Raw genomic sequence first — 15,997 nt, forward strand, 5'->3', positions numbered from 1 at the left:
TAGTCTAAACTTTCCACTAAAATATAATAGGGCTGGCTTCGAGCTTTGAGTGACAGAAAAAAAAAAAGTTTCTTAAGTTTCGATATAAATGAGGGACGTTTCCTCCGAATGCGAGTGAGTCACCCCGCAGTACACTGCCCAGCACCTGTGCACACAGCCGCCCCCCCCCAGCGCCCTGAGCACTGACACATGCAGCGCGTGTCTCTGTCCCAGTGCCTTGCGCGCGGTGGCAGCCCGCCCTGCAGGTTCTGCGACGGGCAGGAGGAGGGGCGCCGTGTGTGGGTGGCTCAGGGCCGCAGCACACTGTCAGCCCCGCGGGCACCTCTCAGCGCTCCCCGGCTGCATGCAGAGAGCGTCTGTTAACAGACCGAGAGTTGCTGGGCGTGCTCCGGCGCACCGAAGCGGGCGACAGGGCGGGCGGTCGCCAGTCACTTCAGGGGATGCTGTGGGCGCAGCCGGGTACCTCGCTGCTGCCTGGTGGAGGAGGCGCTCTGACGGCAGGGAACCAGCGCGCGGACACAGGAGAAAATGGGAGATGAGGGACTTCCGGACCGGACCACCGGGTCCACCCTACTTCGGCCACTGAGCGAGCGCTTCGGCCTGCCCCTCGACCAGGTAATGTCGCCATAGCAACCCCAGAGGGCAAGCTAGACATAAGTAGTGACCGCTCCATAGTGCTTGGGGTGGGAAAGGGTTATTTCAGAGAGTTCCAGCAGGCGGCGTGTGGGGACATATGATTCAGTGGGAGCCCTAAAGGGACGCGTCGTAGTATGCTGCCTAGTGCCTACCCGTCAGATGAGGGCACAGGGGTCAACTACCACCTCAGAGCTCAATGCGATACAGTACACTGCTGAATCTAGTGCAAGAAGATCTCGGCCGTGCAACTTTTATAGTGTCGAACATTCCTTATACTGCACTGCACTGCACTTCATTCACTAAGGTGAACGTGAGCCAGTTTCTGCACTTTTTTCTAGATACATTAAAGCAATTTGTGCCTACAGTGTTGCAACGAAATTAGCAAGGGCCACAGGTTACTGGTATGTAAAAAAATACAATTAGAAAAACAATTACTATCATTTTTTTTGTACCTCCTTCTAAATTTTAGTACATCACAATAAAGTGTACCAGTTTACTTTGTACTGCTCTACACTGCCTTACAATATGTGTCATCAACAATATATTATTGCCCAATACGGTATGGTACACGTGAATAAAAAGACAGTACAATAAAACTTTGCAGACATGACTCATTTTACTGATATTTCTAGGACTACGCTGCAGATATGTTTTCCTTTGCATATTCTTAATTCGAGCCACTTATGATTGACAGTGGGTGAAATTGAACCAGATAAAGCAAGCCCCGCTCTATGAGACATAAGTCCTGCACGCTGTAAGGTGTGACCCTTCAGTTTGGCTCATGCATTTTCCTCCTACTATGACGATATCACGCGGATATGAGTCAGAATAGGGGTTCACACATGCATGGGGGGGAATCTCACTTTACACTTTGCAGTTAAAGAATGAGCAGTGACCCCGATGTTACAGGCTCAAATATTTCTTTAGACCCACTCACTCATTTCAACAGAAAGTTCAAGTTGGGCCAGCATGCCCATGTTAGAGGAGCATCGTCAGTGCAATGTCTGTCATTCCTGCAGCAGGTGCACGTGGCACGGGGGGCCTAACGTTACGAGGGACTGTCTGCACCCCGATTGTAGCTGTCTTTCATTCCTCATTGGGTTAGAGGGGCCTTTTCCTTACTTATGTTAGTGGCATTGGCACCTGTGCATATCTGCCAACATAATACTCATTTTCATCCTGTTACGTTATGGGGAAGGCGGGAATGTGGCCTTTTATGAGGTAGGGCTATGAAGGGTGCAGGGCTGTGCCTGCCCCCACCCTCTCGGGCACTGACTAAGCGGCTACCTCTACCTTGCTGTACAGCAAACCAAAGTGTGAAGCCGCAGTGCAAATCCTGGGGAGGTGTTGAAACCTTACATGGACTCCTGCAGTGGACAGCATTCACACATGACATGGAAATCCACAGGTCTCAGCTCGCCAAGGGGTACTTAAGTGGCTGAACATAAGAAGAGGGCTGGAACAGAGTGTCAAATGGCAGCCTCCTGTGAGTTGGAAGGCAGGAAGACTGCGTTTGCTATGCTGCTGAGCCTCAATGCAACTGCGACAGGCCGATAAACGTGGAGAACATGCTTTCAGTGCATAGTAGAAGTGGTGAAAGTGGGTGGGAACTATTGGGAACAACATTTCCAATCTTTTCTAATTTTGAGTTTTTATACACCGCCCCCTAATTCGCTGACCCCACCTCAGGTGCACTTATGGGTCCCATACTTTTTAAAAGTATCTCTACTTCTGCTGGCAAGGTATGTCCAGGGGATCAAAGTGCTTGCTCCATACAGCCAATTCAGAGGAATCCACCATTTGACCCCTATAACCAGAATGATTCTGTGGCATGCAGGCAGTTTGCCTCTTCAGATGTATATCTAAATTCTTCATAAGTACTGGGGGTATTATGAGGTTTGACAGCTGCAGTGACAGGAAGCACATGTGGTTATATTCTCCTCCCAGAAGCATTCAAGGAAGTACTGTAGCAAATTTGCAAACACAGGACGTTTTGCAGTCACATTCTGGAAGGTACGAGACAGCCCTCAAGAAGGTCTGTGACTACTTTATTGTGCTTTTTTGAAATCACTGAATCAGTATTTCTTTAAATTTAAAATTTTCGATAAACTTTACAGTAGTTTTCTAACCCAATTCAATAACGTTTTAAAATATCATTATTTAGTCATGTAGTTACAAAAATACTAATCCAGTTTAACCTTGAATACCTAACATTTCATCCACATTCTAATTGTAGACTACAGTTTTTTTAATGCAAGGAATGCCCCAATTGTTTACCAGGTAATTACATTACTCCGTGTCCTGCCTCCTTTCTTTAATTCATTAGTCATGGGGCAGTCATGCCTCTCGAGAAACATACCAGTCATATTCATGTGCCATAAAAAGCCCTCCCCCGCCACTCCGCTTTGGTTGCTAGCTTAAACCAAAATAACTCAGTTGTTCTGGTCTCTATAGGAAGGGCGGGAGAGAAGTATGAATTAAAGCGAGGGAGTCAGACTTGGAGTAATGCCCTTACCTGTAAGGAATTGGGGCATTACCCGTATATCCTCCCTCGCTTGAATTCATTATTCTTGAGAGCTAGCAGGCTAAAATAGCCAGAGAACTGTGGTTGAATGCTCAAGCCCAATATACGTGTCTTTAATGAAACAAAGCATAGTAAATGAGAAAATAAAGTATTCTACTACTTCATAGAGAACAGTACTCTTGATCCAAAAAAACAATTTAATTCCACCTCCCATGAAATTCGTTAGCGGTTGATAAAGGTAGAATGTTAGGCCCAGGTTGCCGCTCTACAGATCTCGGAAATCAATGATCCCTGTAACTCCTAGTGGATCTACCGTGACTATTTAGAGGGGGAATCTGACCTATCCATACCAACACACAATTCATCCAGGTGCATTGTGGTAAATGCATTGCATGATAACACTCACTTTAGATAAAAATCTTTAATATTGACTATTTTTGGTGTAGCCAGTGCCGCATGCACACTGAGAGCCCCTCCCCCTTTTGTGAATGGCTCCTTGTTGAGTTGTTGAGCTGACGTGCTCAGGCATGCACTTGCATTCTGGGAGTGGTAGAGAAACCTGAGAAGACTGCGAGGAGCACTGCCATTCACCCCAAATATAAGATGCTGCTCTCTACAGAAGAAAGACAAATATCCTGAAACACATGCCTAGAAATGCACAGCAGTGGCTGGTCCAACAGTAGTCAATACTAAAAACTTTAAAATAAAGTGAGTGATATCATGCACTTCATTTACCACAGTGTATCTGGGCTAACTGGGTGCTGGTATACCAGGCAGGGTGCTCCCTACCCCGTTTTGCTATTGCATTATATGCATGGGCAATTAAAATCCTCACCCAAACTATAGCTTAAAGAGGCTGTTGTTGGTTACTAACCATTTTTTCCAGACCAAAATGAACAAACAGAGATTCCGCCAATTTTAAGGGAGTCATCCTCTGTGGACAGATTAAAAAGGATGTTCTTATATCCACAGTAATCAGCTTGTCTTCTTCATCTGAAGACAGTCGGGCCGGACTGGCCGTAGCGGGCACCAGGCTTTTTCCCTGTGGGCCAGAATAGTGGGGGCCAGATTTCAAGCTGTGGGGGCCGGTTTTGTTCCTGGGGGCCGATTTTGGAGCAGTACTCTGTAACAAAAAAGGCAGCAGTGCTAAAGTGAAAGCAGTGCTACTCTCTCGCTAGAACCCCCCATCCCTTCCTGGGGCCAGTCCGGTCAGAATTGCCAGGGCTGGTTTTTCTTCCCAGTCTGTCCATGAAAACAGTGATGTTAAAAAATCAGGCAGGATCAGATCTTGCTCTCTGTGGAAAGCAGAATTGACCTTAAGAATGAAACCCAGTAAAGATCTTAGCACAATCTTATCTTGCAAGACCTTACAAAAAGGGTCTTTTTGTGAATGGCTACCTAAAAGAAGGTCTTTGTGGTTAAATATTTGAAATGTACTTCCTTTAACAGTTCGAAAGGAGCATCCTTTGAAGCATCAAGAACCAGACCCAGATCCCAAGAGGGGAACTGGTGGGGAATATGTGGTTGAATGTTAAATAACATAACATAACGTGTATTTGTCAAGTGCAAGTTCACCCAAGGGTTTCTTGGCACTGAATAACAGAAAATCTGGGAGACCAGTCCATCTTCAGCCTCAAAATTTCTCCAGAAGCTCCTACTATCCCCACTGGACAACCACTAGATTTTACAGGTGCCCTCAGTGAGCCCCAAGATAGCACCATGCTTCAGAATCTGTAAAATCTGAACTAAGTCCATCAAAGTGAGATCAAGGTCCCTTACACTAAACCATACACTGAATGACCTCCATTTCCAGGTATACAACTTAAGAGTAGAGACCCATCTTGAAGCTTGAATGGTAGAAGCAAAACCTTCAGGCAGACCTCTGTCCTTTAGACTCCACTTCTAAACCTCCATTTGAGAAATTGGGTGGTTGTTTGAGGGGGGTGAAACCATACTCAAGCAACAGCCACAATCCTTGTCAGTGTGAACTACAAAAAGTCACTAAATGAACCCGTCCTTAACCCTCTGGTAGCTTGATACAAAAGCAGTCAGGCTTATGTGTAAGGTATTCATGCAGCACAAAAACAGTAATAAAGTGAAAACACACCACAAGAGAAATCCCACACCAATTTAGAAAAATAACATGAATTTTAATTATTTGAAACCAAAACGTTAAAAATCCAATCAATAGAACCGTAGACATGCAATTTGAAAGATTTAAGGTAAACAAAGTGCCTGAATGCACAAAGTGTCACTCGTGGGTCTCTGGTCGTGCAAAACTGTGTGAAAGTCACAAGTTCAGGCCGACTGCGATGGAGCACAGGGTGAATACAGGAAGCAGGTTAGTCCTGCTGAAAAGTTATCTTCTAAAGTCCAGCATGAACAGCTAGTTCGTAATGGAGGAGACCGCAAGTAGAAGGGAGAGCGTCGCAAATGGTTGTCACTGTAGCTCGAAGAACAGGCCGGATGTTGCGGACAAATGTTGCTGTAGCAGGAAGATCCTGTGGGGCGTCCCGGACGGTCATTACTGGAGCTTCACATTGGTGGTCACCCCGGCCTGTCAAGGCTGTAGCGCGAAGTGCAGATCTCATGTCGCTGGCGGCTGCTGTAGCACAAAGAGTCAGATTCACCGGAGCTTCGCGTTGGTGGTCAGTGCGAGTGGGAAGATCTTGGCATAAACAGGCCCATTCATGGTTGCGGAGAGCCAAAACTTCAGGATTTCTCATTTTTTAACAAGGAGGAGCTCAACTGACGCCGCACCAAGGGTTCAGGACCTAGGGGGCACTTCTTGGGAATCAGGAACTCACTCCAGCAAATGTCAGGGATGTATGACGTTACAACGCACACTTTTACAACGCATGCACTTACAACGCATTTTTTACAACGCATAATCCATTACAACGCATGACATTACAACGCATGACACTACAACGCATTTTTAAAAACTACCTTTACAACGCATTTCCATTACAACGCATAATACCTTTACAACGCATACCATTACAACGCATAATATTAAATTGCATTTAAGGTAAGTATTAGATAGTATAGGGGTAAAAGTTACTTTTCTAACTCCAGGGGGTGCAACAGTAGGGTAAGTGTTGGATAGTATAGGGGTAAAAATTACTATTCTAACTCCAGGGGGTGCAACAGTAGAGTAAGTGTTGGATAGTATAGGGGTAAAAATTACTATTCTAACTCCAGGGGGTGCAACAGTGGGGTAAGTGTTGGATAGTATAGGGGTAAAAATTACTATTCTAACTCCAGGGGGTGCATCAGTAGGGTAAGTGTTGGATAGTATAGGGGTAAAAATTACTATTCTAACTCCAGGGGGTGCAACAGTAGGGTAAGTGTTGGATAGTATAGGGGTAAAAATTACTCTTCTAACTCCAGGGGGTGCAACAGTAGGGTAAGTTTTGGATAGTATAGGGGTAAAAATTACTATTCTAACTCCAGGGGGTGCAACAGTAGGGTAAGTGTTGGATAGTATAGGGGTAAAAATTACTATTCTAACTCCAGGGGGTGCAACAGTAGGGTAAGTGTTGGATAGTATAGGGGTAAAAATTACTATTCTAACTCCAGGGGGTGCAACAGTAGGGTAAGTGTTGGATAGTATAGGGGTAAAAATTACTATTCTAACTCCAGGAGGTGCAACAGTAGGGTAAGTGTTGGATAGTATAGGGGTAAAAATTACTATTCTAACTCCAGGGGGTGCAACAGTAGGGTAAGTGTTGGATAGTATAGGAGTAAAAATTACTATTCTAACTCCAGGGGGTGCAACAGTAGGGTAAGTGTTGGATAGTGTAGTGTAATATTATGCGTTGTAATGGTATGCGTTGTAATGGTAGTATACGTTGTAATGGAATGCGTTGTAAAGGTAGTTTTTAAAAATGCGTTGTAGTGTCATGCGTTGTAATGTCATGCGTTGTAATGGATTATGCGTTGTAAAAAATGCGTTGTAAAGGTAGTGCGTTGTAAAAGTTGCGTTGTAAAGGTTGTTCCCCAATGTCAGCAGAGGTAAGGTGGGTCCAGTGGCAGGACCAGACAGCAGGTCAGCTGGACAGATGCAGGGAGGACTCTGGAGCTTATTATGTCCGCGTAGCTCTAACAGGAGGTCGCTCAGCTGATCCTTGGAGTCACTTCAGCCTGGGATGAAGGGTGCAGGTCCAATCTTCCTTATCAGCAAGCAGGAAGGCCTCAAGCATCAGGGAAGCAGGGCATTCTTCTTCTGTAGTGTCCACAGGTCCAGGAGTGCACTGAAGGATGGGTCTAAAGCTCCCCTTTTCATACCTGGTGTCCACTTTGAAGTGAAAGAAGTTTCTGGAGTTTCCCAGTACAGAGGTGTCTGGAATTTGCTGCCTCCCTGCCATAGTCCCAGTCTGTCAGGGGGCACAAAAGGGTAGTGTGAAGTCCTTTGTATGTGAGTTATGCCAGTGCCTTTGAAGTGCATGTGTGTTAGGCAATGGGTCCACTATCAAGTCAGTGATGGTCCATGCTGCCAACCCTAGATCTTCCTTTGTGATACTGTCTGGTAAGAATACATAAAGGCCAACTGCCAACTACACTTAGTCATGTGACCCAGGAAGAGGATGCAGGCACCAAATGGCTTGATCAAGAAAATGCCATCTTTCTAAAAGTCTGTTCTTTTTGCTTTAGTCGCTGTAAGTGGGAAGGGTATGCCCATACGTTGGCCCCATGCTCACTGTGCCACTGGATTCAAGCTAAACTGGCTGCTGAGGGATGATACCCCGAAACCGGTCCCATGATGCTTGTTTCCGGTGCAGGCAGGACCTGGCTGGGCAGTTCCTGCTGGACTGTTCCCATGAGGAGCAGGGTCAGGACTGATTTGCATATGGCTGGGTCTAAACTGAGGAGGTGTGGTGAGCAAACAAACAATGGATTAAACTCAGATCTGTGCCTGGGGTGAATGTTTGCAGTGTTCAACATTCCGACCATCATCTGTTCTTTTTGCTTTTGTCACCCTAAGTGGGAAAGGTAGGCCCAGATGTGTGTCCCGTGCTCACTGTGCCACTGGATTTAAACTAGCCTGGCTGATGAGGGACGATACCCCAAAACTGGTCCCAGAATGCCTGTTTCCGGTTGAGGGAGGACCTGGCTTGGCAGTTTGGGCTGGATTGTTTCCATGAGGAGCATGGTCAAGACTGATTTGCATATGGCTGGGCCAAACTGGGGTTGCGTGGTGAGCAAAACAATGATGGATTAAATGAAGATCTGTGACTGGGGGTGAATGCTTGCATTGTTCAGCATTCTGTCCATCATTTATTCTTTTGCTCTTAACTTTCTAAAAGTAGCATTCAGAATGTGACTTAAAATCTGACTTTACCATAAAAGAGGGATTTAAATTACAATTACTCGCACACCAAACATGGCTTTCTTCCTGCTCCCAATCAAATGTTAACACTTATTACATGTAATAAGGCCACCAAATGTTATCCTGTGGGAGGGGTAGGCCTTGCAGTAGAGAAAAACACATTTTGAAGTTTCTCACTACCAGGACATGTCAAACTTAAAAGTATACACCCAACCTTTTAAATACAAGGAATTCTGCCATATGGGCTGTTTAGCTCCTACCCTACGGGTGACTTATATGTATTAAAAACAAAGGTTTAGGCCTGGCAAAGGGTTTATCTTGGAAATATGGATAGGACGGTTGCACTCACAGGTGGATGAGGTTAGTTAGGTCGTATCTGTTTGAAAATTTTAAGGTGCTGGTGAGACCACCTCCTAATCGAAGAGGTGTGGATCAAACTGGAAGAATACGCGTCTCTGGGAAAGACGACCTCACAATAGCACTCTGTGGCGGAGGAGCCGCTTTAATAAAGTAATGCAAACGGTGTTTCGTGAATTTGTATTTTTTAATTCATATTAAGTTCATATGATTATTCACATTGTATTTTATGATTCATGCTGACGTGATGGTGGTTTGAGACCACAAAATTATGGTATATCCATCAGGGAATGTTAAGCCAATTATTTACAGATATCCCCGATGCATTTCGGGACATGCCCTTCGTCAGGGGGAATTCTACGAAAAAAAGTAGATGGAAGAGGACGTAAGCCAAAGATCCAGGACGTATACTGAATACAAAAAATCAACGGAACTAGAGTGACGGTTATAAAACGGGGTGAGAGCGGTGAATTAATAAAGGCACAGAGATCGGTGATCAGTGCGGTAAAACAAAAATAGAGTCGGAGGGTGGGGTAACCCGTTAAGCAAGATGTGAACAGAACTGGAGAAAGGCAAATGTCGGTTTTCACGACGTGAGTAAAGATTTAGCGAGAAGTGATGCATGCAACATAATTCGAGTGGCGTAAGTGCCGGTCGTAGAGACAAAACGTGTAGTTAACAAGTGCAACAGAAGATAACCCCCAGGCTATAAGCGAACAGATCAATACCTGATTGGCCACAAACGTGTGAGCGGTGAAGAAATCTCGTCGGAATGAGTGAAACTAAGCCACCTGAAACACGGAACTAAATATGTGTAACCCGGAAGTAGTAAGTCCGAAATAGGAAGTAGTAAACCCCAAAAAAAACCCGCAAGTTGGTCACGTGGTTAATGAAGTTAAAGGAAAGACTGACGTAAGTAGACTAGATGTAAAGACAAAAATAATACGACGGTGAAAATTAAGAATAATAAAGAGAATATCAGGATGGGAAATGAAATACGTGAGTGAAAAAAAGAAAATAATGGAAAATGAAAAAAACAAGTTACATATAAACATGAGTAAACGGAAAAACGAGAATGAAAATAGTGGAGGGGTAAAGGTTGAGAGAGGTACAGCAACAAAATTGCATAAGAGGGTACAGGATCATAATTACAGGAAACAGCTGTATTCAAAACGTTCATTGAGCCCATATGGGTAAACTGAGTTCAATTTGTAAATCCAGTAAAGTTCACGCTGTAATAACACAGCTCCATTGTCTTTGCCTCTTTGCGTTTTGACTTGTTCCAGAATCAGGAATCTAAGTTGGCTGCAGTTATGATTGTTCTCCATGTAGTGTTTTGCGACAGTTGATTTAATGTTCTTAGTTCTGATATTACTTTTGTGCTCAATGAGTCTCGTTTTCATTTTTCTTTCTGTTTTGCCCACATAAGGGAGTCCACACGGGCATTTGAGCAGGTACACTACGTTGTTGCTGTCGCATGTGGCTGTAACCCTGAGTTTGATGGGTGTGCCTTTAGAGGGATGCATGAAGGTCGTACCCTTAATGATGTTATTACAGCCGCCACAATTTAAACAAGGGATGGTGCCTTTAAATGTTTTTGCGGAGTCTGGAGGGTTCTTGTTAAGTAGTTGCTGTAAATTATGTGTTCTTTGGTAGGCAAAGATGGGCAACTCATTAAAGATGCCTTTAAAGTCAGGCTCAGATTGTAACAGCGGCCAGTATTTTCGGATGGTGGTTTTGATTTTTTGACTTTGTCTAGAGTATTTTGATACAAAAACTGTACGTGAGTCCTTAGGAGTAGTAGAAACTTGAGGGTGTAGAAGTTCTCTCCGATTTTTGGTTTCTGCTCTTACCACAGCTTCTTGAAGGATAGGATCAGGGTATGCTCTTTTCCTGAATTTGTCAATAAGACGAAGGCTTTGTTCTTGATAGATCTCATCCGAAGACGAAATGCGTTTAATTCTCAAGAGTTGAGAATATGGTAAGTGTTTTTTGAGTGATTTTTGATGAAAGCTGGAAAAATGTAATAAGTTATTGCGATCAGTGCTTTTGGTAAACACAGATGTAATGAATTGATGGTTAGATATGGAAATGTCAACATCCAGAAAGGTAATCTGATTGTGGTTGATTTCATGGGTGAATTGAATGCGTTCATTTATGGTGTTGAGTTGGGTGATGAGGGATAGTAATTCCATCTTGGAACCTTTCCAAATTAGGAAGATGTCGTCAATATACCTGTTAAACATCAGTAAGTTTTTTGACCAAGCCTCCTGTGTTAGTATGTGATCAAGTTCAAAACGGTGCATGAAAAGATTAGCGTATGCTGGAGCAGCGCAATTTCCCATGGATGTTCCGGAGAGTTGAATATAGTAGTTATTGTTCCACGTGAAATAGCTGTGATACAAAGTGAAGTGCATCAGCTCAAGTAAGAAAATTTTCATGTCCTCATCTTGATCAGTGTCAATCAGAAAAGATTCAATGGCCTGTATACCCAAATTGTGAGGGATAGAAGTGTACAAAGACTTGACGTCAATGGTGCATAAAAGGAGCTGATCGAATTCCTGAATCTGGATGTGATTGAGTTTGTTAAGAAAGTCTGTGGTGTCCTTCAAGTACGTAGACATAGATTGGACTAGCGGTTGCAGATGTCTATCAAGATATTTACCAATAGGTTCATGAATTGAGTTCCTGGTGGAGACAATCGGTCTGAATGGTGGTTTCTCCAGATTTTTATGAATCTTTGGTATCATGTACAGATACGGGACATTTGGATGTTCTACTAAGAGAAAACGTTTGTCTCTGTCGTTGATGGTGCCAGATTGTAATGCCTTATTGATGATGGTTGACAAAATAAGGGAGAATTCTGTGGTAGGGTCAGTCATAAGTTTTTGATAGGTGTTAGAATCGTTTACGTGACTTTCCACGTTGTCGATGTAAAAAGAAGTATCCAAAATAACAAGAGCCCCGCCTTTGTCCGCTTTGCAAAATGTGATGTTTTTGTCTCTTGATAGTTGTTGGATGGTGTTATGTTCTTTAGTGGATAGGTTACTAACTTTAGGTTGTTGTTCAGAACAAAGTTGGGTTAGCTCTTTTCCTACAATCAATTCAAAATTATCTAGAATTTTATGACTTGTAGGGGCCATGAATTTACTTTTAGGACGTAAGTCCATAAGTGTTCCTTTGTCTTGAGTAGTGGTGGGTTCGATAACGTTGGTAAAAAAATGTTTAAGTCGAAGGTTTCGCATAAACTTGAACAAGTTGACTTGAGTTTCCAAATTGTTGGTGTTATATGTAGGTACAAAAGAGGACCCCTTTTGCAGTGTTTGAATTTGTTGAGGTGTTAGAGCTGTTTTGGAGATGTTAATAACTAGGTTCTCTGGCTCCTTGTTGATTTCGCTATAGGCGTGTCTTTTGTTCTTGCGTTGGGACCTCCTGGTTCGTCTCGTGCGGATGAGCCTCTTCCTAAAAAAGGAACTGATTCGTTGGGGGTTTCAGTAGAGGTAGATGGTTGATTATTGCTTGGTCCCGTTGTTTGTTTGGACATAGGTCTCCTGGGTTGCGTTTGTGAGTCGTCAGATGAAGTTGTTTCACCATCCGTAGACCGGTTATAAGGTCTTTGCTGTCTGCGTGTAGCATATACGTCTGCCCATGTATACACCTCTCCCAGCTTATAATCAACGGTGTCTCTCTTGAATTTCCGTAGTTTTGTTTCATTGATTTCAGTTTGATACTTGTCAAGTTGACCATTAATGTCTTCAAGAGTTTTGGTCATTTCTTCAGGGGTCATTTTTTCGCTCAAATCTTGTTTTAGTTGCGTAACCTCTTTGTCCAGTTCTTCAAGAAGAATAGATAGTTCTTCAACTATCAGAAGGATAAGGTCTAAAGAACACTTATTTAGAATGGCGTACCAGCGCTCAGTGAACCTCGTGTTATTTTTACAAAGGGTTGACTTCAATGGGATACGTAATCCTCTAGGTATGCGTTGAACTTTGTGGTAGCGAATAAGGGTACTAGCATGCAGTCTCTGATTAATCTCCCGTTTTGCAGTGAATAGAAGCTGTCTGATAATCGATTGTGTTGAAGCGGTATTAGTGGTGAGGCATTCTGGGTCCTGGATCAGGGCGTAAATCCTGCTTGTCTCTTCAGATGAAAAACCAAAAGTTTCTGCTTTGTTTGCGGTGAGTTTGGCGATATCATCGTAGGACATGTTGAAGGTTATTCGGGTGCCAACCGTGTCGATTAGAGGGATCAAATTGGAAATATGGATAGGACGGTTGCACTCACAGGTGGATGAGGTTAGTTAGGTCGTATCTGTTTGAAAATTTTAAGGTGCTGGTGAGACCACCTCCTAATCGAAGAGGTGTGGATCAAACTGGAAGAATACGCGTCTCTGGGAAAGACGACCTCACAATAGCACTCTGTGGCGGAGGAGCCGCTTTAATAAAGTAATGCAAACGGTGTTTCGTGAATTTGTATTTTTTAATTCATATTAAGTTCATATGATTATTCACATTGTATTTTATGATTCATGCTGACGTGATGGTGGTTTGAGACCACAAAATTATGGTATATCCATCAGGGAATGTTAAGCCAATTATTTACAGATATCCCCGATGCATTTCGGGACATGCCCTTCGTCAGGGGGAATTCTACGAAAAAAAGTAGATGGAAGAGGACGTAAGCCAAAGATCCAGGACGTATACTGAATACAAAAAATCAACGGAACTAGAGTGACGGTTATAAAACGGGGTGAGAGCGGTGAATTAATAAAGGCACAGAGATCGGTGATCAGTGCGGTAAAACAAAAATAGAGTCGGAGGGTGGGGTAACCCGTTAAGCAAGATGTGAACAGAACTGGAGAAAGGCAAATGTCGGTTTTCACGACGTGAGTAAAGATTTAGCGAGAAGTGATGCATGCAACATAATTCGAGTGGCGTAAGTGCCGGTCGTAGAGACAAAACGTGTAGTTAACAAGTGCAACAGAAGATAACCCCCAGGCTATAAGCGAACAGATCAATACCTGATTGGCCACAAACGTGTGAGCGGTGAAGAAATCTCGTCGGAATGAGTGAAACTAAGCCACCTGAAACACGGAACTAAATATGTGTAACCCGGAAGTAGTAAGTCCGAAATAGGAAGTAGTAAACCCAAAAAAAAACGCGCAAGTTGGTCACGTGGTTAATGAAGTTAAAGGAAAGACTGACGTAAGTAGACTAGATGTAAAGACAAAAATAATACGACGGTGAAAATTAAGAATAATAAAGAGAATATCAGGATGGGAAATGAAATACGTGAGTGAAAAAAAGAAAATAATGGAAAATGAAAAAAACAAGTTACATATAAACATGAGTAAACGGAAAAACGAGAATGAAAATAGTGGAGGGGTAAAGGTTGAGAGAGGTACAGCAACAAAATTGCATAAGAGGGTACAGGATCATAATTACAGGAAACAGCTGTATTCAAAACGTTCATTGAGCCCATATGGGTAAACTGAGTTCAATTTGTAAATCCAGTAAAGTTCACGCTGTAATAACACAGCTCCATTGTCTTTGCCTCTTTGCGTTTTGACTTGTTCCAGAATCAGGAATCTAAGTTGGCTGCAGTTATGATTGTTCTCCATGTAGTGTTTTGCGACAGTTGATTTAATGTTCTTAGTTCTGATATTACTTTTGTGCTCAATGAGTCTCGTTTTCATTTTTCTTTCTGTTTTGCCCACATAAGGGAGTCCACACGGGCATTTGAGCAGGTACACTACGTTGTTGCTGTCGCATCAAAACCACCATCCGAAAATACTGGCCGCTGTTACAATCTGAGCCTGACTTTAAAGGCATCTTTAATGAGTTGCCCATCTTTGCCTACCAAAGAACACATAATTTACAGCAACTACTTAACAAGAACCCTCCAGACTCCGCAAAAACATTTAAAGGCACCATCCCTTGTTTAAATTGTGGCGGCTGTAATAACATCATTAAGGGTACGACCTTCATGCATCCCTCTAAAGGCACACCCATCAAACTCAGGGTTACAGCCACATGCGACAGCAACAACGTAGTGTACCTGCTCAAATGCCCGTGTGGACTCCCTTATGTGGGCAAAACAGAAAGAAAAATGAAAACGAGACTCATTGAGCACAAAAGTAATATCAGAACTAAGAACATTAAATCAACTGTCGCAAAACACTACATGGAGAACAATCATAACTGCAGCCAACTTAGATTCCTGATTCTGGAACAAGTCAAAACGCAAAGAGGCAAAGACAATGGAGCTGTGTTATTACAGCGTGAACTTTACTGGATTTACAAATTGAACTCAGTTTACCCATATGGGCTCAATGAACGTTTTGAATACAGCTGTTTCCTGTAATTATGATCCTGTACCCTCTTATGCAATTTTGTTGCTGTACCTCTCTCAACCTTTACCCCTCCACTATTTTCATTCTCGTTTTTCCGTTTACTCATGTTTATATGTAACTTGTTTTTTTCATTTTCCATTATTTTCTTTTTTTCACTCACGTATTTCATTTCCCATCCTGATATTCTCTTTATTATTCTTAATTTTCACCGTCGTATTATGTTTGTCTTTACATCTAGTCTACTTACGTCAGTCTTTCCTTTAACTTCATTAACCACGTGACCAACTTGCGGGTTTTTTTTTGGGTTTACTACTTCCTATTTCGGACTTACTACTTCCGGGTTACACATATTTAGTTCCGTGTTTCAGGTGGCTTAGTTTCACTCATTCCGACGAGATTTCTTCACCGCTCACACGTTTGTGGCCAATCAGGTATTGATCTGTTCGCTTATAGCCTGGGGGTTATCTTCTGTTGCACTTGTTAACTACACGTTTTGTCTCTACAACCGGCACTTACGCCACTCGAATTATGTTGCATGCATCACTTCTCGCTAAATCTTTACTCACGTCGTGAAAACCGACATTTGCCTTTCTCCAGTTCTGTTCACATCTTGCTTAACGGGTTACCCCACCCTCCGACTCTATTTTTGTTTTACCGCACTGATCACCGATCTCTGTGCCTTTATTAATTCACCGCTCTCACCCCGTTTTATAACCGTCACTCTAGTTCCGTTGATTTTTTGTATTCAGTATACGTCCTGGATCTTTGGCTTACGTCCTCTTCCATCTACTTTTTT

General features: G+C 43.1%; 1 protein-coding gene across 2 annotated transcripts in view; it reads left to right on the plus strand.

Annotated features, from left to right (window-relative positions):
• The first annotated feature begins 214 nt into the window (after positions 1-214).
• Positions 215-15,997, plus strand: part of MBOAT1 (membrane bound glycerophospholipid O-acyltransferase 1) — a 414,235-nt gene continuing 398,452 nt past the window's right edge. For both annotated transcript variants that reach the window (XM_085607052.1, XM_085607053.1), the window contains exon 1: positions 215-615. In XM_085607052.1, coding sequence (XP_085463178.1) covers positions 529-615 — 87 coding nt within the window. In that variant the 5' untranslated portion in view covers positions 215-528. The remainder of the gene's footprint in view (positions 616-15,997) is intronic.

Source organism: Triturus cristatus, chromosome 5_2, assembly GCF_964204655.1.
Source record: "Triturus cristatus chromosome 5_2, aTriCri1.1, whole genome shotgun sequence".
Taxonomy (NCBI): Eukaryota; Metazoa; Chordata; class Amphibia; order Caudata; family Salamandridae; genus Triturus; species Triturus cristatus.